The 24,557-nt window shown below is 38.4% G+C and overlaps 1 protein-coding gene across 1 annotated transcript in view; it reads right to left on the reverse strand.

The window, feature by feature from the left end:
* CPNE8 (copine 8) overlaps positions 1 to 24,557 on the reverse strand; it is a 325,161-nt gene that overhangs the window by 61,259 nt on the left and 239,345 nt on the right. The window contains exons 9-13 of the mRNA XM_089684926.1: positions 22,015 to 22,119; positions 17,989 to 18,030; positions 10,652 to 10,727; positions 9,464 to 9,517; positions 7,196 to 7,257 (exon numbers count right to left, since the gene is read on the reverse strand). Coding sequence (XP_089541052.1) covers positions 7,196 to 7,257; positions 9,464 to 9,517; positions 10,652 to 10,727; positions 17,989 to 18,030; positions 22,015 to 22,119 — 339 coding nt within the window. The remainder of the gene's footprint in view (positions 1 to 7,195; positions 7,258 to 9,463; positions 9,518 to 10,651; positions 10,728 to 17,988; positions 18,031 to 22,014; positions 22,120 to 24,557) is intronic.

Below are 24,557 nucleotides of genomic sequence, written 5' to 3' on the forward strand. Positions count from 1 at the left end.
TCTGTAGAGGTTTTAGAAAACACTGGCCAACAAAGATTTGCTTCTTGAACACTTACAGTGGGGCAAAAAAGTATTTAGTCAGCCACCAATTGTGCAAGTTCTCCCACTTAAAAAGATGAGAGAGGCCTGTAATTGGCATCATAGGTAGACCTCAACTATGAGAGACAAAATGAGAAAAAAAATCCAGACAATCACATTGGCTGATTTGGAAAGAATGTATTTGCAAATTATGGTGGAAAATAAGTATTTGGTCAACTACAAACAAGCAAGATTTCTGGCTCTCACAGACTTGTACCTTCTTCTTTAAGAGGCTCCTCTGTCCTGCACTCATCACCTGTATCAATGGCACCTGTTTGAACTTGTTATCAGTATAAAAGACACCTGTCCACAACCTCAAACATTCACACTCCAAACTCCACTATGGTGAAGACCAAAGAGCTGTCGAAGGACACCAGAAACAAAATTGTAGACCTGCACCAGGCTGGGAAGACTTAATCTGCAATAGGCAAGCAGCTTGGTGTGAACAAATCAACTGTGGGAGCAATAATTAGAAAATGGAAGACATACAAGACCACTGATAATCTCCCTCGATCTGGGGCTCCACGCAAGATCTCACCCCGTGGGGTCAAAATGATCACAAGAACGGTGAGCAAAAATCCCAGGACCACACGGGGGGACCTAGTGAATGACCTTCAGAGAGCTGGGACCAACATAAGAAAGGCTACCATCAGTAACACACTACGCCGCCAGGGACTCAGATCCTGCAGTACCAGATGTGTATCCCTGCTTAAGCCAGTACATGTCCGGACCCGTCTGAAGTTTGCTAGAGAGCATTTGGATGATCCAGAAGATGATTGGGAGAATGTCATATGGTCAGATGAAACCCAAATAGAACTGTTTGGTAGAAACACAACTCGTCATGTTTGGAGGAGAGAGAATGCGGAGTTGCATCCAAAGAACACCATACCTACTGTGAAGCATGGGGGTGGCAACATCATGCTTTGGGGCTGTTTCTTCGCAAAGGGACCAGGACGACTGATCCATGTACAGGACAGAATGAATGGGGCCATGTATCGTGAGATTTTGAGTGCAAACCTCCTTCCATCAGCAAGGGCATTGAAGATGAAACGTGGCTGGGTCTTCCAACATGACAATGATCCCAAACATACCACCCGGGCAACGAAGGGGTGGCTTCATAAGAAGCATTTCAAGGTCCTGGAGTGGCCTAGCCAGGATCCAGATCTCAACCCCATAGAAAACCTTTGGAGGGAGTTGAAAGTCCGTGTTGCCCAGCGACAGCCCCAAAACATCACTGCTCTAGAGGAGATCTGCATGGAGGAATGGGCCAATATACCAGCAACAGTGTGTGCCAACCTTGTGAAGACTTACAGGAAACGTTTGACCTCTGTCATTGCCAACACAGGATATATAACAAAATATTGAGATGAACTTTTGATATTGACCAAATACTTATTTTCCACCATAATTTGCAAATAAATTCTTACCAAATCAGCCAATGTGATTGTCTGGATTTTTTTTCTCATTTTGTCTCTTATAGTTGAGGTCTACCTATGATGCCAATTACAGGCCTCTCTCATCTTTTTAAGTGGGAGAACTTGCACAATTGGTGGCTGACTAAATACTTTTTTGCCCCACTGTATGTAGGTATGCAATAGGATTTTGGCTACTAATCACAAAAATAACCAGTAATTTAATCTATTATGTATAATTTTATTGGAATCTATTTTTTTGCATTCTCTTCCTACATATATTTTATATTATATTTTAAATCTACTTTTCGATTTTGTTTTAAGATGTTTTGCATAGCCATGCATGTCCTGGTATGCACTCAGGGCATATTACATAACATTTGTGGAACTGGTACCATTTAGGCATGCCTAGGAATGCTAAGGCTGGAGTGATGTCACTTGGAAAGGTTATAAAAGCAGTTTGCGTGTACAGATGCTTCTCATTTCATTGATATCATTTTCCATGTATTTTGATGTAATTGCTTCAAGGCATACCATTGTCTATGTGCATGTAATTTTTATAACAAGCAGGATGATTGTCACAGCAGAAATGTCTTGCCAATATCGGACCAGCCATATTACATTCTGCTACATTTGTGGTAAGTACATGTTAAAGCTGCGAAGACGCACCATGACTGGATTTGTTAAGAAAGCGTATGCACTATATTTTGGTTGTAAGATTGGTGATGGAGACAAGGCCTGGGCTCCTCACATTCATTGTGCAAGATGTGCTGTCAATCTTGGACCTTGACTCAGAAGAACTTAGAACTCAATGTTGTTTGCTGTCCTAATGATATGGCAAAAAAAAAAATGATCACGTGACAGGCTGTTTTTCTGTCTGAATAATGTCATTGTTGGTTTCTCTGCTAAAAATAAGAAATTAACTGAATACCACAATCTGCCTTCAGCCATAAGACTAGTGCCACATGAAGACAATCAGCCAAAACCAAAGCCACCAGAGAAATGGAGCTTGAACAAAACACACGAAGATGCTTCAATGCACGAGCAAGGCACAAACAGTGACAATGATCAGGATTTTGAAATGTGTATGTCTGGTAAGCCTCATCTCATAACTTAAGCTGGGCATACATCGATAATTTCTTCTTAATCAGACAGCCCGCTGATCAAAAAAAAAATGAATGGGTTCTCCCATCCACACATTCGAGGTGTCTTCCCTGCTCTAGTATTGTATTCTTACAGCGGAATCCCTCTGCTGTCACAATACAGTACTGCATCCAATTGAAAGAAAATTTAAACTGAGCGCCTACCCTTATCAAACCTTTACCAAAAATTAGGTATATTTCCAACCTTAACTCAATACCAAAATTTGTGAAAAATTATCAATTATGCGTTAGCGCCCCTTAAAGTGTAAATACACTCCCGCACGCTGGCGCTGCAGAGCGGCAGTGACACATTACAGCTGAGTGTATTAGTGCTAAGTTATTGGGCACTGCATCATATGAATGCATACCTGTTTTTTATATTGTCTGATTTTAATAAAACTACTACACTATGTGAATTTATTTTCCTTGGTACATGATGATGTGCTGCTGAGGGCTAAGGTCATATTGGGATGATATCTGGAAAGTACAGAGGAGAACCCCACTGGGATATATAGCTCCAGGTAAACAGAACAAGACCTTCTGTTAATTAATGGCACAAGGTGGTGGAGCAAATAAAAAATTAGCATGAAGATTTCTTTGAAGCACCAGGAGAATTTGTTTGCACACTATATGGTGTGGGACTTTAATTAATTGATCATAATATTTTTTTTTGTGGTATTGGTATATAGCACTCTATGTATATGTGTGTACTGGACCTTTTTGCATTTTACTGCAGCCAATTGGCTGCAACTGCTGATTGATAACAAATTTTCCAACAGTCCTGTGTGAGTGGAGTAAAACATTAGGACAAACTTTGTTGGCCCATCTTCTTTCCCTAATGCTGACAGTTGTGTAAAAAAACATTGGGTGAAACTTGTTTCCAGTGACGTAATTGTGCACATAGGTGGAAGTTCCAGTAGCGCCATCTTTGTTTCTGTCAATGCGAGTTACTGATATCCACATGTGAGTGTATAAGCAAAATATATTTTATCTTGTTTTTATAGATTGCACTATGAGGTACTGTTCTTCCTCTTTTTTATAAATACTTACCACTTGTAATGCTGATGTGAGGTGATAAAGGAACCAGTTTGATGGAGCCATAGAGCAAACGTAATGACAGCAGTGATGAGCCTCACAGATTGAAGCGATATCTCATGGTGTCTGAGATCCAGTCTTTCTGGAAAGAAGTGTGTGTGTTCCGGTGGCAAGGATTTCTTCACAGCACTGGCTTCTTGTGGGATCTGCATGGGATTATGCTTATCTATAATTGATTTGAGCTTCCCTTTTAGAGACTTTTTTCACTTGGTGGACTTTATTGGATATTTTCCTCATTTGTGTATATGTGGCTTGATTGAAAATTTTTCCTTTTTTTGGGTCAATAGAACACTAGGTTGACTCCTCTTGAATGGGAATAGCCATGGATGGATTGAAATTCAGCTGAACCCTGCCGAACTGCCCAAATTTCAATCCATTTATGGCCAGATTTAGGTTTGTCCAAATCATAAGCAGAACTGCTGAGTTCAGTACTGCAAGGATGGGGTTTGCTTACATAAAAATGTCTGTCTTTCCACAGGTTGATAATCTTCCAAGATCATTTAACCTATTTCTTTGCACAGGTTGACAATGGCAACCTATATTTTTCTCTACTGACATTGACAGTTTGTTCACAGCTTTGACTCACAGCTTGTTCAGCATGACCTACTACAATGGTGCCTCTTTCTTGATTTATCAAGGCAGTCTTGTTACACATTGGCAATATACACCCTTCAATACCTATTGACTATGCTGTACTTATGAAAGAAACATACAAAAACCTGGAATCATATCCAGTATACCAAGTTCAACTGGAATATGTCTGGAGATCTGAAAGCAGCAAATGGGACAGCCATGCAAGAAAGTTGCATTACATGATCAAAGAAATGTCACTCAGAAATATTTTGGTTCTAGAACAGAAAAATGTGGCACATAAACCACTTGTTGGCCCACAAATATATTTTTGTCTACACTTCATTTAAAAATCAGATTAATGAAACATTTTGGACAAGCAGTGAACAAGGAAGGTAAAAGTTTTCATTATTTCAGACAGGTTTCCCAGAAAAAATGACGCCAAGATTAAAGAGGTTCTTCAGACTGTTTGAGAAAAAAATTCAGCAGCTACAAATACCGTAGCTGTCGACTTTTAATAAAATAACACCTAACTGTCCAGGGATCCAGTGCTGTCCTTAACCCAGCCAGTTCTTCACTGCAGGTTCCCAGCTTACACATGTTTACTGTGAGAAGCTGGCTATGACTCCTTGTGGCTTCACAGCCAACTCCTCACTGCACGTGCGTAAGCCTCACTGCAGTGTGTGAATGGTCCTGGAGATTGTGAGCTCGGAGGGGGAAGAAAACTTCAGTGGAATCGGCAAGACGATTTCAGTGAAAGTGGGAACAGGTACCTGACCAAACTAGGCACCCGCTCCCCCCCAAAAAAACAAGACATATCAAAAGTGGTAGAGGAGGAAGGAGAGGGACATAAAGCAGAACTTCCCTTTTAGGGTGAAGTTCCGCTTTAAGGATAGCATTTTTTCTGGTCCACAGACCTGATATCTTATCAATGACAATGACTGGTGCTGCATCTGTTCCCTGTTGGCTCTGAGGCTGAGAACTGAGCGATCAAACATCGCTGATTGCTCAGTTCTCCTCCTCTGCTCTGAGCAGAGAATTGTGACTGTCAGTTATCGCTGTCTGCTCTGCCCCCCCGTGCTCACTGCAGCGCTGAGCTGTGGAGGAGGCAGGAGCGCCTGGCTCAGGCTCTCAGTGGATCACTGAAAGGATGAGCCAGGTACTAGTCCAGGCTCCTGGGTGGATCTAGACCATATGGTCGGGATCTTTCCCCAGCTTGGGTAACTCTATGATGTCAGATGATAGCAGACTTTAGCTCTCTGTCAGCTGAAAACAGGTCACAGGATTGCAGAACGAACTGCACTCCTGTGACACACAGGAGCAGTATAGCCAAACAAGCTTTGGCTGTACTTCTCCTTTAAGGATATTGTTGAGAATTATCTTGTGAACTACAAAGCACCAAACCAAGTTCAGTTGATTGGCAAACCTTTAAGACCATAAATTTCACAGTGACTATAAAATCACACATGGACTACTTTCCTGGAAATCTAGGTGCAGTAAGTGGCAAACGTGGTGAAGGGTTTCAATGGAACATTGATAAAAATATATAGAGTGCAGCGCTAAACATTTATCGAAAATCATAAATAATCAATCAGTACAAAAAGTCCTCTGCAAATAGATGTAAGCGAATGGGTGCTCAGGTGATCAGGTGACTTGATCCTGGTATCCGTGCACGTATGTGATAAAGCAATGCGCACTCACCAGACCCGCATAAAATATGCGCCTTTGTATATATATGGTCCAGACGTCATCCGGTAATGGGTGGTCCTCCCTCAGCTGTATGTAAGGCTGGTGGTCCACTCCCCCTTAGGGATCCCCCTAGTGTGAGGTATGGTCCGGATCCAGGTCCCTCCGGTATATCCAGGACTAGGTCTGCAAATTAAAGTGCTCCCCCAGGGGGTAACAAAGATACTCCCATAGTGTAGTAGTTGGTAACAAACTAGGGTTTATTGAAGACAAGGCATAAAAACGTTGCAGACGTGGGGGAGCACTTTAATTTGCAGACCTACTCCTGGATATACCGGAGGGACCGGGATCCGGACCATACCTCACACTAGGGGGATCCCTAAGGGGGAGTGGACCACCAGCCTTACATACAGCTGAGGGAGGACCACCCATTACCGGATGACATCTGGACCATATATATACAAAGGCGCATATTTTATGCGGGTCTGGTGAGTACGCATTTCTTTATCACATACGTGCACGGATACCAGGATCAAGTCACCTGATCACCTGAGCACCCATTCTCTTACATCTATTTGCAGGAGGACTTTTTGTACTGATTGATTATTTATGATTTTCGATAAATGTTTCGCGCTGCACTCTATATATTTTTATCACGGACTTTTAGGGGTTATTGGTACCTCATTTGTGCGTAGCCGCTTTACAATTTAAAGTACTAAGGTGCTTCTCCCCACCACTTGTATATTTCAATGGAACATTGCCACAATGGAAAAATGGTTGGCTGACTATTGTTGGGCACTGCAGTGAGGTACAGCAGACACTGACTACAAATTACAATATGCAGCAAAATACCTTTAGCCTTGTTGAACTCATGTAGCATATTGGAAACATTATGTACTTACATACATTATAATCATAATGATAATCAACTTAAAAATGTATTTCAAATTCATCAAAATTCCTGCATGATACAGGCATTCTAAAATTATATTTTTTTCAGTTTGAAGGTGGCTATTCAAGCAAAGCAAGCAAAACTTTTGGAAAATGTGTTTTCCAGGGAAATCAGATGGCTGTAGAATGTAGTGTGCTGGTAGTAGGAGCAAAACCAGAATCTTCTTGCTGGGTGGATATGCCCACTTTTTGGAGAAATTGTGAAAAATGTCTCACTTTATCTATACACATGTAAAGGAAATCCACAAAAACACTACTCACCCTCCTTTAATATAATCAAGAAATGAAACTTCTGTTTCCACTAGAAAAGAAAGCAAAGTAACCTAAAAGTAAAGTAAAAACAATTAGACATGAACACAGCATTATCTTACAGTTGTATCTCCTCACAAAATGGGTCCTAACACCAATATGATTAATATTAGCTAGACTTTAACATTGTGCATCACAAGGCAATTACTTCTGATGTCCATTATTTGGCTCTGTAACATCTGGGGCTGATATTTCTGGCTTCATAAGGCAAGTATGCCATTCTAGTGATTAATTCAGTGTTAGGGTCAAGCTAAGGTTTAGGTTAGGACAGTAGTGTTACTGGTTAGGATTTAGAGGGTAATTTAATGTTACATGATACAGTTAATGTTAAGGTTAAGGATTACTTTTAAGTGATAGTTTACATCAAGGACAGTCAGCCCTGGTTCACACTGAATGTGGCTTTGAAATCATGCATCTTCACTTGAAGTAGCACAATTTCAAAGCCGCAGATTAGTGCTATTTCATGTGTGGCTTGTCTGACATCTGTGCGACTTCATGCACAGATGTCAATGCAAGTTGCACATGAAACAGCCAAAAATAGTGCAGGAACTATGTTTGAAATCATGCTACTTCAAATCACACTGATTAACCAATTCCCGCCTGGCCTATAGTAAAATGATGGCCAGGCGGGACTTTCGTCAATCCGGTGGATGTCATATGACATCCTCCCGGATCACCACCGCTCTATGGCGACATCTGTCACCAGCTGTGTCCTTCGGACACAGCTTCCTTTCATGCCATCCATTGTATACAATTGTGTTGCTAGCTGTGATTGGGCACAGTGATCTCATGGTACAGACTGGGCCAATCACAGCCCATCTGTGTCATATGATGAGCTGTGGTCAATCACAGCTAATCACAATTGAGCAAACTGAATGAATTGATTTCATTCAGTAAAATGCTTGACATTTATTGCAAGGATTCATTTTCCCAGAGTTCAAATTCAAACTGATGCATTTTCTACCCTAGATTGCTAGTCATTTAATTTAGCTAGATGTTTGGGCTATAGAACAACATGCCCAAAGAGGAACTGGAAGCTTTTAGACATGGATGTGTAGTCAGATGAAGGAAAACTTAAAACAAGCTCAATAACTCTGGTGAGGTAGCTCCCACACAGCAAGGATTTTCTTGATGGGCACCAAACAGTACTTCAAACCATAAACATACAGAAAGAAACACCAAAACCAGATGAATGAGTCGAACATCATTTTAATTGTTTGTAAAAAAAAAAAGTCTTATAAACACAGCTAACAATTTCAGAGGCAACATCATTCCTCCTTCACCAGGACTCAGCACAAGATAAAACTTGAATTAACAATGACTTCAGAGATCTATGTTAGAACCAGTATATTAGAACTTGAACTCTCCAGATGAAGGTACAACTTGACAGCAGTTGCTGAACAGCAATGTCTGGGCTAGGACAGCAAATGCCATAAGACAAATGTTAAATTGTAAAAGAGAAATTCGAGAAAAAAGATATCCCAATTAAGCATGCTACATTAAGTGGAACATTACTACTGTAATTGTTGCTAGATTTTAAGCTAATACAGAAAGGCCCACTTTCAAAAAAGAGAATGTGTAAAAAACCCTTTTTCTTCTTACGCATATGGCTTGTAACCTAGGACTAATGTTAAACCCCTATTAATCCTATATATTTTCCTTTCTGAATATTTTACACTTCTTCCATGATTATTGCAGACCAAAGTCACCTTTAACATTGTCAAGCTGTACTTTCTTTTTATGTAGGAATATCATTTCCTTAACGAATTCTAAGAAGTCCAAACTGAAGGAACTTGTATTAATGCATTATAATGACAGCCTCTCATACTGTATGTCTGGTTTAAGATACTAAATCTTTGGTAATTTGCCTTCTCATATTGTTACATAAAAATTAGAAGTGAAAATTAGGATAACAGCTTTTGTACTTTACTTTTTGGTTGCAGTCATAAAGATTTAACAATACGGATGAGTGGAGAAGTTTTTAAAGTGGAGTTTGCAGCAGATCATGCAATGTTGAGTAATATATGTTTTTTCTGCAATTTGTGCCATTTTGCTGCTACAAGTGAATTTGCCAAACTGTAAACAGAACTGCCTGCCTAAATTCCTTGGATCTATTGAGTGGATCTGACAGTTTTTCTTTACTCTTTTTTTAACAAAATACTCATATTTAGAAACAACAAAAAGCAGAAAATATATTATGCAACCAATCATGTTACTTACAGTTCCAGAATTCAGATATTTTTTCTTCTTCCCTTTTTTCTTAGGATTTATCACCTATAATATACATATTGTGAATAGAGCATACAGCAAATTATAAATATCACGTTCAAAAATAAATTTATATATTTATAAATTTCATCTTACAATAAACCATTTTCTCTGTCAAGTATATTTCATATTCATTAGAACAGTCTGTGCTTATTATTGCAGTGAAACACAGTTCAAGTGGAGTTTCTACTAAGCTTGCCTGAAGCCCTCACAATGGTAACATCTTAATTATCTACAGCTAGATAGACTAAATAATTGTTCACATACGGAAAATGCTTTCAATCTTTTCAAAAACAAGTTTAAAAGCGGATGACTAGCAATTAAAGCATAGGAAAGACATGATGTTGATTTGAATCTGCTGATACAAACATAATTTCATAGAAATGAATAATTTAGTGATGTCTGAGACTACTGCAAACTCTCATAAGCAGGATTTTCTCACCCCCTGTATCAGCTCAGGCCAAGATGCATTTTTATATAAATCTGAAGTGGGATTACAAATCAAAAATAATCTTGTTTTATAGTTGTATTGTTCTTGTAGTGTAAGAAAATGTAGTAGTCACAGTATTGGCTGAAGTCTTAATATTTAACTGGTCAGAAATCTGAAGATTTTTATGTATTCTGAAATTATTAACCTTGGGCACTTGGATCTAATATACAAGGACAATAGTTATTGTTCAGTTGCTTGAAACTGTTGTCCAGGTGTATAGTCTTGGGGTATAGTCTTGTATTAAATAATACACTGAAAACATACTTTTACGCTTTCTGCACTTAGTGTATAAAGAGTCCAATGGCAGCTTTGTTTGCTTTCTTCCCTTGTTTTAATAATTTGGTGGTGGGCTAGGATGGAGAAGTATCGTAATGCAGGATGCCAATTTATTAAGGTGGGCTTTAAAGTCTGCAGAAAGCTGTTTTGCATATGAGAAAAAGTCATTAACTTTTTCTAAAGTTTTAAAACTTGCTAACATTCCTGGATTAATGTATTTAAAAATATAGTATTCCACCAAACTCCATGTAGACTTTTTGGAAAGAATCCTGAACTTGCCTGTCTTTGTAATGGCATTCTTTCTACATAACACTTTTTGTAAAAAAAAATAGATGTGACCTCTATCCCCAAATAATTAATTAAATACAACTTGCCTCATAGACATTGAACTGTGACTGTCCTCTAGAAAGCTCCCGATAACTTGTAGTGAATTCACCAATGTAATCATGGCTGTAAAATAAACACATTGGACAAAAGGAAGAGTATTCAAGATTAATCAACAAAGGAATAGCAACAGAAGCTGGTTTTGCATAGCTCAATTTTTCTGCCTACACATTTGTCTTCGGCATGAGGTCTCAGCTATGAAAGGCATTCCTCTATTGTCTACTACCAAGCATCCAGCCAGCCAGTGACTGCCCAGCTAGATGAAGGTGGGATCTTGTGCTTTAGTCAACATTCACAGTAAATCGGAATAATTTTAGGGCCATTTACACAAGAGAGAGAACAATAAATATATTTCATATATTCAATGTGCATACCATATACTTTATATATAATTCAGTTTTTTCAATTCAGTTTTTTTCTTTATTCAAAGATCAAGAACATGCAGGAAACGAGTGAAGAGAGTCCAAACTCAAGCTTGGATTACCTTTTTCAGTGAAAGTACTGTAAGCCAATAAATTATGCTAGGCAACTAACAATTTAGAAGAGGTCTGCATTTGCAGCCTACTAATATCTCTATACAGGTTTCCTCCAAAACTCTGTTACTGGTATGGCTAAAAAGAGTTGAATTGTTCACCTTTTGTAGTGAAACTGTCCCTCTAAGCTCTCATCAGTGCTGGTAACATGACCAAAAGTCTAGGTTTCTAGTCATAAGATCTTTTCTAAGCAGAAAAAACAGTCAATCTGCACTGATTTTGTGCCTTCATCCATGATAAAGTTGCCAAATGCCTAAGTATAAGTAGCATTAGAGAAAGCATAAAGTAGTATATTCTCAAAGAATATATTTTTTCCCCTCTGTGTCTCTTTATTTATCCATCCAGGATGGATTAACATAATGCAAGTCTGGGTTAGAGTACAAACACGTTAATCACAACTTGATTTGCATTCATTAAAGAGGAACTTCATTTCCCATGGCCATGGCTCTGCCTTTCTCCTATAGCGCTGCCAAACTTGAGTGTCAAGAGTGTGCACAGATGCTTTGGGCCCTGAGCAGTGCCCATGCATGCACAGAAAAAGAGGTTCAGACCTTCTTGACTGTGTCACTTCTTGTATGCATGCACAAATTTGCTGAGGTTCTCTGCCGGGTCTTAAAGCCTGGAAGAGCCCTTCAGCACATCTGAACAAGCATGCACAACATCGTTCTTGCCTAGACAACCAAAAAATTTAGCAGTAAAAAAAACCCAAAAATGGAAGAGAAGAAGGAGAATGGAGCCTTGTACGTGCAGCTTGCCTTTCAAGGTTATGATCTGCTTTAATAAATTCAACTATATACAGCGATTTAACGGTAAATCCTAATTATGTTCACATTATTATGTTATATTCTATTTGATCAGGTAATGCAAATGTACCCTGATAGAAAAGTCAGCAGGTAAGCGACAGCAATAAATTATTTGCTGAATAAAAAATTGTTCTGGAATAAGCCAAGCATAGGTTGCACATCGTTCTACATCATTCAAAAAAGAATTGTATTTTTTAGTTTCATTCAAACTATTAAAATTAAAACTAACAATAAAAATATGAGAGTATGCCACTGCTAGTTTCTTGTCTGTCATGCTGATGCTCTGGCTTCAATATTTTCAATCACTGACCCTGAACAAGTATACAAGGATCTTTGACTTTTCCACAACTTTCCTGACCTGCACATGAAGTTGGTGGTTTAACATACTAGCATCTTCAGAAAGTCAGCAACTATAGCAACCATACAATATTTCTATCTTGGTAAATTTCATTTACAGAGACACTGCCTTCATAAATGATCTTTGCTTTAGATATTACACAGGATCTAGCAGACTGCACACTGCCTGTCTCTTTAACAGAAATATTGCTAGAAGAAGCAACACTTAAGATGACATATCCACTCATCAGCTGTCAGTAGTCCTATCAGCACTTATGCATAGTAACACAGGAACACATGCTGTTGTAGTCTAAAGCTGGCCACATGCAGAGGTGTTTTACTATTCATCTGAAAATAATGAGGCTTTTCAAACATCCCTTTTACTGAGAACAATCATCTTCTGCTTAGTGGAGTTCATAAAAGCAGCTCCGGAACATATATCCAGGAAAGACCTAACTGCCCTGATGCTAAAGTGGCAAAATTATAGGAGGGCAGTGACCTTTCAACTGTTTTTTTTTTTTTATTTTGTTTTATTTTTTTTGTCCACCCAAACTAATATGTAAGCCTTTAATGGAAGTTGTAGAGTTAACACAGACCCAAAGTGCCCCTAAACATGCCCTTTTTAAAATAATAGTCTAACCTTTTGCTGTCTGTTTAAAATTTAAATATACTTACCTACAACTGCTCTAGGCTTAGCCAAGCTGTGATTAGTAGAACAGAGCCACTACTAAAGGGTACCATGGTGCTGTTAAAAAGTATAAGGCCTCATGCACACAGCACCCTATAAAAACACTAGTAGAGTTAGCTGTAGAAAACCATGTTAAAAACATGGGTTTTGCAGTGTTTTTGCATACTCGTTTTGCTGCATTAAGTGTTTTTAGCAAAAAAAAAAACCCATCACTTTGCAATTTGAATCCCTCAAAAGTCAATGTTTTTTCACCATTTTGAGAGCTGTTTCCTCTGTGTGGAGCACAGTTATGCAGTTGGCCATAGCTGCTTACGTGAGCTACATGTAGATAAAACATTTTCATCTTTTTGTCTATGGGGAGCCAAATTATGTAGTTGGCCATGCTAACTGCATATGTGAGCTATGCTCAGAATAAAAAATGTTCATGTTTCATCTACGTGGAGCACAAATATGTAGTTGGCCATGCTAACTGCATATGTCAGCTACACACAAGAGTAAAAAATGTTCATGTTTCATTTATGGGAAGCCAAAAATATGCAGTTGTCCATGCTAACTGCAAATGTGAGCTACATGTGGAGGAAAAAACTTTCATGTTTTGTCAAGGTGGACCACACCTATGGAGTTGGCCATGCTAACTGCATACCTGAGCTACATACAGAGTAAAAAATGTTCATGTTTGATCTACGGGGAGACAAAATATGCAGCTGGCCATCATAACTGCATATGTGAGCTACACGTAGATAAAAACATTTTCATGTTTCACCTGCGTGGAGATACACAACATATGTTAGACAATGAAAGCAAGAGCAGCACACCACACTGGGAAATGTAGGAATTTACTGTGTAATGAAAATTGCTGAAGTCCATTGCTTAAAAAATGCTTGAGGCTCAAAAATGCACCTAGCCATGTTTTGCCATGTTTAGCCACATTTAACAGTGTTAGAGTGTTTTTACAGCTGACAAACTCCTCTTCAAACGCAGTAGTTCTGGGTTTTTTTCCAACCTGACAACATCCCTGCCAAAAAACATTGATAAAAGCCTATGTGTGCATGGACACATAGGATAACATGCTGGGGAGTTTACTGGCTGCATGAGGTATTAAGAGATCTGGCAGAGCCACTGTTTGTTCCACAATGACTACATGATTGCCACTAGCTGTGTGCATTCTGGAACCTAAAGATGACCTGAGCCTTAAATGATGGTAGATGAATGTATAAAAATGTTTAACAACCTGAGGTTAGAGAAGCATAGTTATAAAAAATGATGATGTGCAGTGGGTTTAGGTTTGTGTTATACTTACTGTTGATTCTCTTGGGGTGTGTTTTTTACTACCTTAGTGTTATTTCTCCTGAGGATCCCAATGTAAAGGGATCTTACCACTTCCCCCTGGATGGACATCATGGGGTTTATTTACTAAAGCTGGAGAGTCCAAAATCAGACTCCCTTCTGCATAGAAACCAATCAGCTTCCAGGTTTCATTGCCAAAGCTTCACTGAACAAGCTGAGGTTAGAAGCTGATTGGTTTCTATGCAGAAGGGAGTCTGATTTTGGACTCTCCAGCTTTAGTAAATAAACCCCCATATGCCAGCCTGGGGCATAAGTGGTTGTACCGGGATGATGCCTGTACTTGAGTTGTCAAGAATGGATACCTGCAATATTTAGAAGGGGTCCTACTACACACTATTTTATTACAATTTGAACAATGTAACAAAAGGATTGGAAATCTCCAGTGGTGGCTAGAAATACCCCAAAAGTAAAGGTAAGTGTGAATAGCACCAGCATTTATTGCACAGAGATCTTACTACTCAAGTCCTCAAATGATATGGGATGCCAATTATTTAATTATATGTGACTCCACTGGTAGCTCAAATATAAATTTAGAGTGGACTGGTCCTTTAACCTCCCTGGCGGTATTCCCGAGTGTAGCTCGGGGTAACATTTCAGTACCAAAAGCGGTAACCCCGAGCTACACTCGGGAATACCATGCGGCACTGCTCCGGCATGTGTTCTTCACTTACCTTACCCTGCGCTCCCGCGATGTGTCCCCTGCAGCGTCCCCGGCCATCTCCTCCGGCCGATGCCGGCATCCGGCTTCTGTGTCCTGTCCCTGTGACGTCGGGACGTACGGGCGCCGCCGCCGCCGGCGGCGGGAAATTTAAAAATTTTAAAAAATGTCATTTTTTTTTTTTTTCATTTTACACAGTAAAACATTGCTGTTTCAACCTATTTCACATACATATTGTCCCTAGTGCTTTGTCCTGCGCCCTGCCTGCATTTTGTCTGTTCTTTCTGCCTGGAAACTGAGAAATGTCCATGGCGTCCAAAAAGTGTCCCTTTAGGTCAAAAGCGGGTTTAGATCAGCTAGAGAACAGCGATAGTAAATCAGAACCACTTGCAGAATTGAGTGATAATGATTCGTGGGGAAATTCGTCATCAGAAACTGAAAACGATTTTGCGACTGAGCTCAGCAATGTGAGAACTTGGCGCTCTATTTCACATTTCAGTGTTTTTGGTTTGATTATATTATTGAATTAAATTTTTTATTATTTTTATATTATTTTTATGATTATTTATTAAATTATAATTTATGATTTTGTGTTTCAAATTTTATCATACCCGGGATGTTTACTAGACTCTTGTTCGGACAGATTTCAGTGAGTTTTTCCTAAAAATTACAGCCTACAATAAAAAAAATACATATTTCCATGCAAAAAAATGGTACCGCTTTCAGCACCAAAAATCTGAAATAATCATACCGCCAGGGAGGTTAAATGGTATGTACAAAATTATATAACAATGCAGAAACAATGCATGCCAGCTGCAAGTGACAGTGACTGAGAAATCTTATTCCCAGCCTAAACTTGAAATCTCTGGAAGCACAAGAAAGAAAAAAGATACAACAAATAATTCCAACAAAGCTAAATTACATAATAATACGTTTTATATACAATTAGTATTTTCCAAAACACTAAAATTATTATGGTAACATTACAACAGTACAACTACTTGAGATCCAGTGAGTTATAAGACATCAAATGTGGCTACCAAGAGCATAGAGAATGTTTCAGGATATCAGACAATAACACCCCGGTCACATTGGATGCAACTTGGCATGCAATTTGCATGCCATACGTCTTGCAAATTGTATGCCAAGTCGCACCCTATTGTCTGCAATTAGAACGATCAAATCAGTGTGGTTTTGACTTGGTTGGAGCCACACCAATTTCTAAAGTAGTACATGTACTACTTTTGGTGCGATTTGCATAGACATCTGTGTCAGATGTTGTGCAAATCGCACCTGAAATCGGCAGGTCACCCGACTTTGAAATCGTGCAACTTCACTGTAAGTCGCACAATTTCCAAGTCGGACTTGATGTTACCGGGGGGTAAATGCACTTTAATCAGATGGACCCTGTCTGGTAGATTTGTAGTGAATAGGAGAATCAGGAATGCAGAAAGCTATGTAGCAGGCAGTACATGTAAATGATAATACACATTTAACCTGATTTAATAAAAATGTTGATTTCTGCCACAATAAGTGATACATTTTGTCACAGCAGAACATGCGTTCAGTAATTCCATTTAGTGGATTTCAGTTATTTGCATGGTTCTGTAGAGAAGCAATCTTTAAAGCTTGTGTAATTTGTATTCATTCCACCAATCCAAAAGACTAATGCCAATGCCTTGCTTAGCACTTTTAGATACTTGGTAATGTCTACAAGGTGCTGCAGGAAAAGCATTTTTATTTCACAGGTACTGACTTCTGATCAGCAATTTAACCAAATATGCAAACTCTGCAGAGCCAACAGCTGTTTATTTTTTGTGTACATATTTTATGTTTCCGACTTAGATGGATAGGTTTCACTAAGATAATTCTGCAATCTATAAAAAATGCTGATGCAAACTTGTAAACAAGGGTTTAACTGTGTTGTTTTATAAAATATAATTTAATTTCCTGCTGACAGATTGATATTTTGTAGCACAGAAGGCATGCTGAAATATATGGTATGCACCATGTTTAATTACAAAAGAAAATGAAAAAACATAGTTAAAATTGTTGTAGTGTCATGACTGGTCATAAGTTTGAAATAGACCATTTAACAAAATCTACATATTTGCCAATATTTCAAAATAATAAATGTTTTCCCTACCCAATATTTATAAATGAGACAAAGGATCCCATTAAATGCTTATATCAACAAATAAACTAAAGTGGCTATTACAACACTACATTTTTACTTTAAATGTTACTCTTTAATAAAAATAGACTCCTGACAGAGTATGTACTGTATGTCTGAAATAGGCTAACATTGGAAATTTTCTTTTATTGGTGATGAGTTAAAAAAAAGTCAGAAATAACTACAGGCTAAAAAATTGAAGGAAAACTTTTAAAGCATAGGATTTCATGTTAAAAATTAGGATACCAGTTAAATATGGTCAGCTATTACAAAGCTTCCTCTAATCGGCTGAGTTGAAGTTCGTGACATAATCAGCCCACCTCTCCAACTCAGCCAATCAGATGAAGCTTTGTATTCATTCACAGAATGAAAGGTTGAGTGCTGCTTAGACAGATTCGATTTTGTTCTGGGAGTGAGAAGGAAAATTTCCATCCCACTGTTCGAACACAGCGCTGTATACTGTTGTAGCTGAGGCTACATACAGTTCACACAGCCACTGCATCTCTTAGTGAAGTAAATAGTTTGTTTGAACCAATGAGCATTATTCCACTTAGTGCAAATGTAAACTTAAAGCTATGTTAACAGTCCTATCATGATGAATTAAAGATGGAATCTCTGATGAGGTTTAAATTCGGTGATCACCCCTTCAGCATAGATCACTAAATTCCCAGGTTTTTAGTCACAGGACTGGCACAGAAGGAAACCAGATACTTATTACATCATGAAATAGTTTTAATTAAGCATTTGAATATAGGTCTGCTATTGATAAACCATTTTCTGCTACTATACCTTCCATCTCTATCCCAATCATAGACTTCTACTTTAATTGTTCTGTCAACAGAAACAAAATGAAAATGCATTACACAATGTGAAACGAATACAGTATTTGGACAATGATGATGAGTGATACAATCACAATGTAATCTTAATAAGTGAGAGTAGAAATACAACCAATTTATATGAATAATTTACCAATACAAATATCGTATATATTATACTATATCTAACACAATACATAGTTCAGAATCAAACCAATTTATAAGGATGATTTCTAGTTGTCTTGTTTTATCAAAACACAGCTAATATTCAAAAATTAAACTGCAGTGGATATAAGCCAACAAGCTACAATTTAAGTGCATGCACACATAGCTTGTCCCCTATATTTAATTTGATCACACAATATTATCTGGCCAAAAACAAAATTAAGTTTTAAAAATAAAACTGCAATGGATATAACCAAACAAGCTACCATTTGGATGCATCCCCATATAGCTTGCCCCCTAAATTTAATTTAATCACACACTATCTGGCCACACTATCTGGCCAGAAACAAGTGTACAACAAAAAAAAAGGAAAAAAAAAAAAGAAATCAGACCTCTTGTAAATTCCACAGGGATTCTTGTCCTAGAACATGGGCAAGGACTTTGCTAGGGCCACTCCTAGTGCACGCTTTTATAACCCCACCCACTCCATGAGACTCCAGTTTTATTGATAGTGTCCTAGGTGATGGACCTCTTCTTTTTTTTTTTAACCATTTCTTTTTTCTTCCGACATTTCTATCAAGATGTCACTGTTTATTGCCATAGACTTTCTAGCAGTTTCCAGATTGGTAACTCCCACTGTTCACCTTTGGGACTGTACTCAGACTCCACTGTTTGGGGCCAGCCTATAATGTATGCTTTGGGCACTGAATCCTGCTTTAGGTTCTTACCTTGGCACATTGTTGCCTGCATTATGGGAAGGCTATCTTCACGTGATTGGTCACTGGCAAAAACTTTGCTAGGGCTGCTCCTAGTGCATGCTCATACTGTATAACCCAACCCATTCCGCAAAACTTCAGTTTTTTAACAAGCAATAAGAAGTGACCACAGGAAACAGAGGGAAATGTCCTCTGTCCTGTACACCAAAATAAGGGATTTAAAGGTAAGTCAAAATCCCCTTTATCTTTATCATACAGTGCAGGACATATGGTTTGTAGTCATAGACCATGGGACTTCTCCAAGCAATAAAACTGAGGGGTGGGCAACAACACAACAAACAGAACTGCCAACAGGCCCACAAAAAACCTCTTGTAACTAAAATTTGTTACAAAGCAGCCAGTAAATCTGCCTGTTTTTTTAGATGAAAAATGGCAGATTAGATGGTAGGAAGCAGGGAGGGGCAGAGATAGAAATTCTATTTTGTACCCTTCTGAAATGACAGATTAGGATTTTTCATTTGGGGTAGGAGTACCTTTCCCTCCAATTAATTCCTTGATGAATTTATCAAGAGATTCCCCAAACAAACGTTCACCTTCAAAGGCATACGTAAGAATCACCTCTTACAGGCAGGTTCAGCAGACCAAGCTTTTAACCACAAGATCCTGAGCATTTCATCCTCAGACAGGTTAGGGGGCTTCATTTCTGATTCATTAACTCAGTTGAGGAAGAGGGAGAGGCATTGCAGTGTTTTTGGCCTGTGGAAAATGAAGGTTCTAGAAGTGCCAAGAGTTTCTGAAGAATTCAGACATAATGGCAGAAACCTGAGAGAGAGCTAGAGTCAGAGGAGGGGAATGGCATAATAAAACAATGTTCTGAGACAATGGATCAGCGATCGCCCTGAGTGGTGTTTTGAATTTCCTGTGGGACATTGGCAGAGTTTGTGTTAGTTGACCCTTTTGTCTCAGCTCTCTTGCGCCTGTGATCCACCATTGCTACAGTGAGGGGATCTCCAGTGGGGTATTCACAGAATGGATGCAGAAGGAATGGAGTTATGTGTGTCTGGAATGCAAGAGCAATTATAACCCAGGCGCTGACAGCGTTTCATGGTTATGTCTTTGTATCAGAAGGCAGCAGAAAGTGAAGCAAATGCAGTATGCATGTTTTCGACTGATATGAAGTCGAGCTAAATGAAAAAAAATCTGACAGATGAATCTCCCACTGCAACTATTGTCCTATAAACAGCAGCGGTATCTGAATGGATGCAGCTGCTGTTTGGCCAACAATTTTCAACCTAGCTCCTTTTATTTTTTTTAATTGAATGATGTTGGGCAGAAGAGGGCCAATAGGGCCACATGCTAAGAAAATTAAGTTAGGTTCATCTGAAACTGGCTGAGATGTGAACAGTGTATGGCCAACTTAACAGATTTGGAACAAAAGTGTCAGAATTTCTTATCTTTATAATTGTTCTGCTTCAGTGACTCAGACTGCATCAACATGAAAGCTTGGAAACTAGCATTCTCAAAAGGAAAGTATAGCAGAAATGTCAGCCTTCATTTCCCATGACAGTTTATCTTAAACTACTAGGCAAGATATCAGCAGTAGTGATGAGCTTGGGCATGTTCAGACTAGGAGCTGGATCCACATACTGTATGTAAGCCCGTTGGGAAGCTGTTGCCTGCAGCTGCATGTATACATAGGACATGTATATGTTCTCCTTAAGGGTGGAAAATGCCCTGGCCGTAGGTGATTTGCCAATACCAGCGACAGCTTCCTGGCAAGCTTGTACACTTGGGTTCAGGCACTGGTCTGAACATGCTCAAGCTCATCATTGATTTGAATGAGTTGGCCTACATCAGTTCATAGTACTGCTAAAGTTTTTTTTTTTTTTTTGGCAGCTACTGACATGTTCGTATCTGCATAGATTTATTCATATTCCCAGTTATCACCTGACAGAGACCAGGTGTAGTACTGAGGGAGAGGGAGGTGATATACTTGTTTTTTCTATAGCCATAGTATTTTGGGTGTTGTGACTACCTTTTTTCCCTCAAAAAGCAGGTACTGATTAAGCACTCTGCAGTGACTGCAATTCAGTACTTACCTCACCTTTGTAGCTTAAATTCAGGAACAGATTTAACTTTAAAGGAAAGATGTGATTGTTTTCCATCTATTTTCAAAGCTGAATTCAATGAATTCAGCAACTTTGTAAAAAGTGCAGGCACATCATGAGTTAAGCCCAAATATTATCTCTAATTTTTATATTCGGAGAAGAGAACCACAGAGAGTAGCTATGTCTGCCTCCTCCTCTGCTGCCCACTCACAGAAGCCTTTGGATTGAGTTCGCACAATACAAAGGCTTCTGTGACTGGGTAAGAGGAGGGGAGAGGCAGACACAGAAGCTGCACCGACTCTACACTTGAAGGAGCTGAGACCAGCTGAGTCCAGTTTTGAAGCTCCTAAAGCTTTGCTGCTGGAGCACACTAAACCTGTCAGATACAGTATAAACAATAGAGATAATCCCAAGGGGTGGCAGGCACCTCCTTGGACTTAACTCATAGAGTGCCTTTCACCTTTTACAAAGTTGCTGAATTCCTAGAATTCAGCCTTAAGTGTTATGTTCAAGAAAAAAAAATATGTCTTCTTTTTTATTTCATATTTAACAGGCATACTAGTTTCAGAAAGCTGGTTTACAACAATGTTGCGACTAGAAGAGGAGCCTATTAGGTTAAACACATAGCTCAGAGGAGGGGAAAACCTGCTTACCCCATTTAGTGCTGGGTTTACAAGCAGTACAAACATAATAACATTAAGCACCTTGTATTAAGCATTTATTTATAAAAAACAGATTATAAACTGTTGTTTTATATCCATTCTTAATTAATGGAATACCAAATTTCAATCTTCAAAAAAAAAAAAAAGAGTTGAATTTAAAGAGAAGAGTCTCAAGAAGTGTTGGTGTCAACATGTATTCAGAATCTTTGCCCCTTGCTTATATTTAGTAAATGATCTAACACTGTTCTTATTGGAATGCTCATCACAATACTAGAACTGAAAATATCAAAATACAGTCTGAAGATGTTACAAATTGATAAAAGATCAGAATGTGTCACTGTCTTACCTGTCAAAATCCCCATTGCACAAAGCTCTGACTGGAATTTTAAAAGCCTGCCAGACTGGGTTTAATGTGTTCTTCACTACTTCTGTCTTGTGGCAAATTGTAAAGCTGAAAAAAAGATAATCACTGGAATTAAAAGCCAAGTGTCAAATGCTAAAAATCCCCCTCTTAGTATAAAAACTGTGTCTAGTTAAAACCATTCAATTTTTATATATGGCGGTATACCTTGGAAATACATGAAATGATTGATATGTTGCCTTACCGTTATCTAAAATACATATTCCACAGGATCTGAAAGAGTTTATTTGAGGTCATTTTCAGGATATGCTTTATGTGAGAGTATATGAGTAAAACCAGAGCCTATATCAACCCAGCACAGAAACTGACAACTAAAAATAAACTAAAATTAATCATTGAAATGTGATTTTATTGTTAGCTGAATGTAATTCAGGATGCTTTTTATAAACCTACAGGTCTGAGTACACACCAATGTTTGTAAATTTGTATAGTACTAGACATGAGTGAACACATTTGCTGGTTTGCATCTGTCAAACTTGTACCATCCAAATGTTTGAGTAACATTTCACCTGCTATTCGCAGTACAAGCACAGAGGTTGCATTTGATCTGCCATTGCCTGCAGCTGAGGAACATTTGGAGAAGTAGGAATGGATCTTCAGACTGACAGTGTTTCAAAGAAATGCAAAACAGGTCAAATGCTGCCTGTGAACGGTCACTCACACTACATAATTAAATAAAAATCTGCAGATGTTTTTATTTATCAAAGAAAGCTTCAAACACAAGTTAAATACAGAACAACAAAGCTCATCTATACAAGCCTTAAGTCCGTTCCATTGGAACTGGAGCAGTGGAATCTCTAGGAATCCTTTTATTTACTATAATTATACTCTAAGAGATGATAATCATAGAAACGATAAAAGACAGATAGATTGTTTCTGAATGCTCTTTAGGACACCTAACCCTATTGCCAGTATTGATTGGTGTTTGTAGAGAGGGAACCGCTTTTCTACAACCTGTTCTTAAAGAAGCTATGGAAGGAAGGAAGGAAGAAAGGAAGGAAGAAAGGAAGAAAGGAAGAAAGGAAGAAAGGAAGGAAGGAAGAAAGAAAGAAAGAAAGAAAGAAAGAAAGAAAGAAAGAAAGAAAGAAAGAAAGAAAGAAAGAAAGAAGAGAAAGAAAAGAGCAGGAAACAATGGAGTGAGGGGTAAACAGATAAAAATGACAAAATGAACTGGGTGAATTTCTTAAGAAGCAGATAATTGTTTATTCACGTTTTGTGAGAATCTGTGATGCATAACTATCTTAATACAGAAATTATTTATATTTACATCTGCATAATGTAACATATGGACAAGAGGCTTTATGAAATGGAGAACCAATTACATGAGAAGGGGATATCCTATAAACATACTGAAAAAAGAGTGGTCTCGATTGGATATGGTGAATAAGAAGCACAGTGAGAATAAAATAATGGCATTTGTTACCTAATTGCATCCTTTTTTTGAAATACATCTATTCTATCATTAAAAGACATGGGACAATGAAATAAATGATCCAGGAATAGCAGAATTTACACATCTACCATTTTCATCTTACAGAAGAGGCAAGACAATTTTGAGTTATGTGGTAAGGTCTGTGGATATATGCTTGAGGAGCTCACAATACTGGCTCCTTTCCATGCTTTATTTGCATCTCATATGATCAAGGCAACATTTTTCACTCATCAACATTTGGAATACAGGGTTAAAATTAATTCAATTAGAGATAAACTAGTATAGTTGACAGTTGCACGGTATTTTGTGGCGTGCTCTCATTCAGTGTCACAACTGACATTTATGATATTAGATCACAATTTAAAAAATTGACGAGTGGGTGATAGAGACTCATTATTGAAGAAGAAGGAGGTATATTGGATTGAACAGTTATATACTATGCAATCTCTCAGGCTTATAGCGATAATAAAGGTTCAATGTTTTTTTCCATTAAAATAATACACGTCATACTTACCTGTTGCCCTGATTATTCTCTTTACAGGTCTTCCATTGGTGCTCCTGGCACAACCCCCCCCCCCACTGAGTGCCCCCATGGCAAGCTGATTCCTATGGGGGCACTCCCGATCCGGGCTGTTTTCATCTATTCTTACCCCCCCCCCCCCCCCCCTGCTGTCTGCTAACAGGTTTTGACTGACAGCCAATGGCTCCTGCTGTTCTCAGCCAAGCTTATGAGAGCCATGAGAGGTCATGGTTCAGGTAAGTATTTGGGGGGGGGGACTGCAGAGGGAGCACAAGGTAAGGGAGCATTAAGGTAAAAAACCCTTTACCTTTACAACCACTTTAATACTAATTTTGATTCCATTTATTTTATAGGGATTTTTATTTTATGTTTCTTTATGGTCTTTTGTGATTAATAATGTGTTAGTGTTTTTGTTTATTACTATTTTTTGTATAATCTAGAAATGTTTGGCTATGGATAAGAAGCTATATGTGTCTATATACATTGTTTTTTTGGAAGATCGATCTCTGAGATGAT

Source organism: Staurois parvus, unplaced genomic scaffold (genome assembly GCF_062004578.1).
Source record: "Staurois parvus isolate SC_StPar_1 unplaced genomic scaffold, SC_StPar_1.0 ptg000019l, whole genome shotgun sequence".
NCBI lineage: Eukaryota > Metazoa > Chordata > Amphibia > Anura > Ranidae > Staurois > Staurois parvus.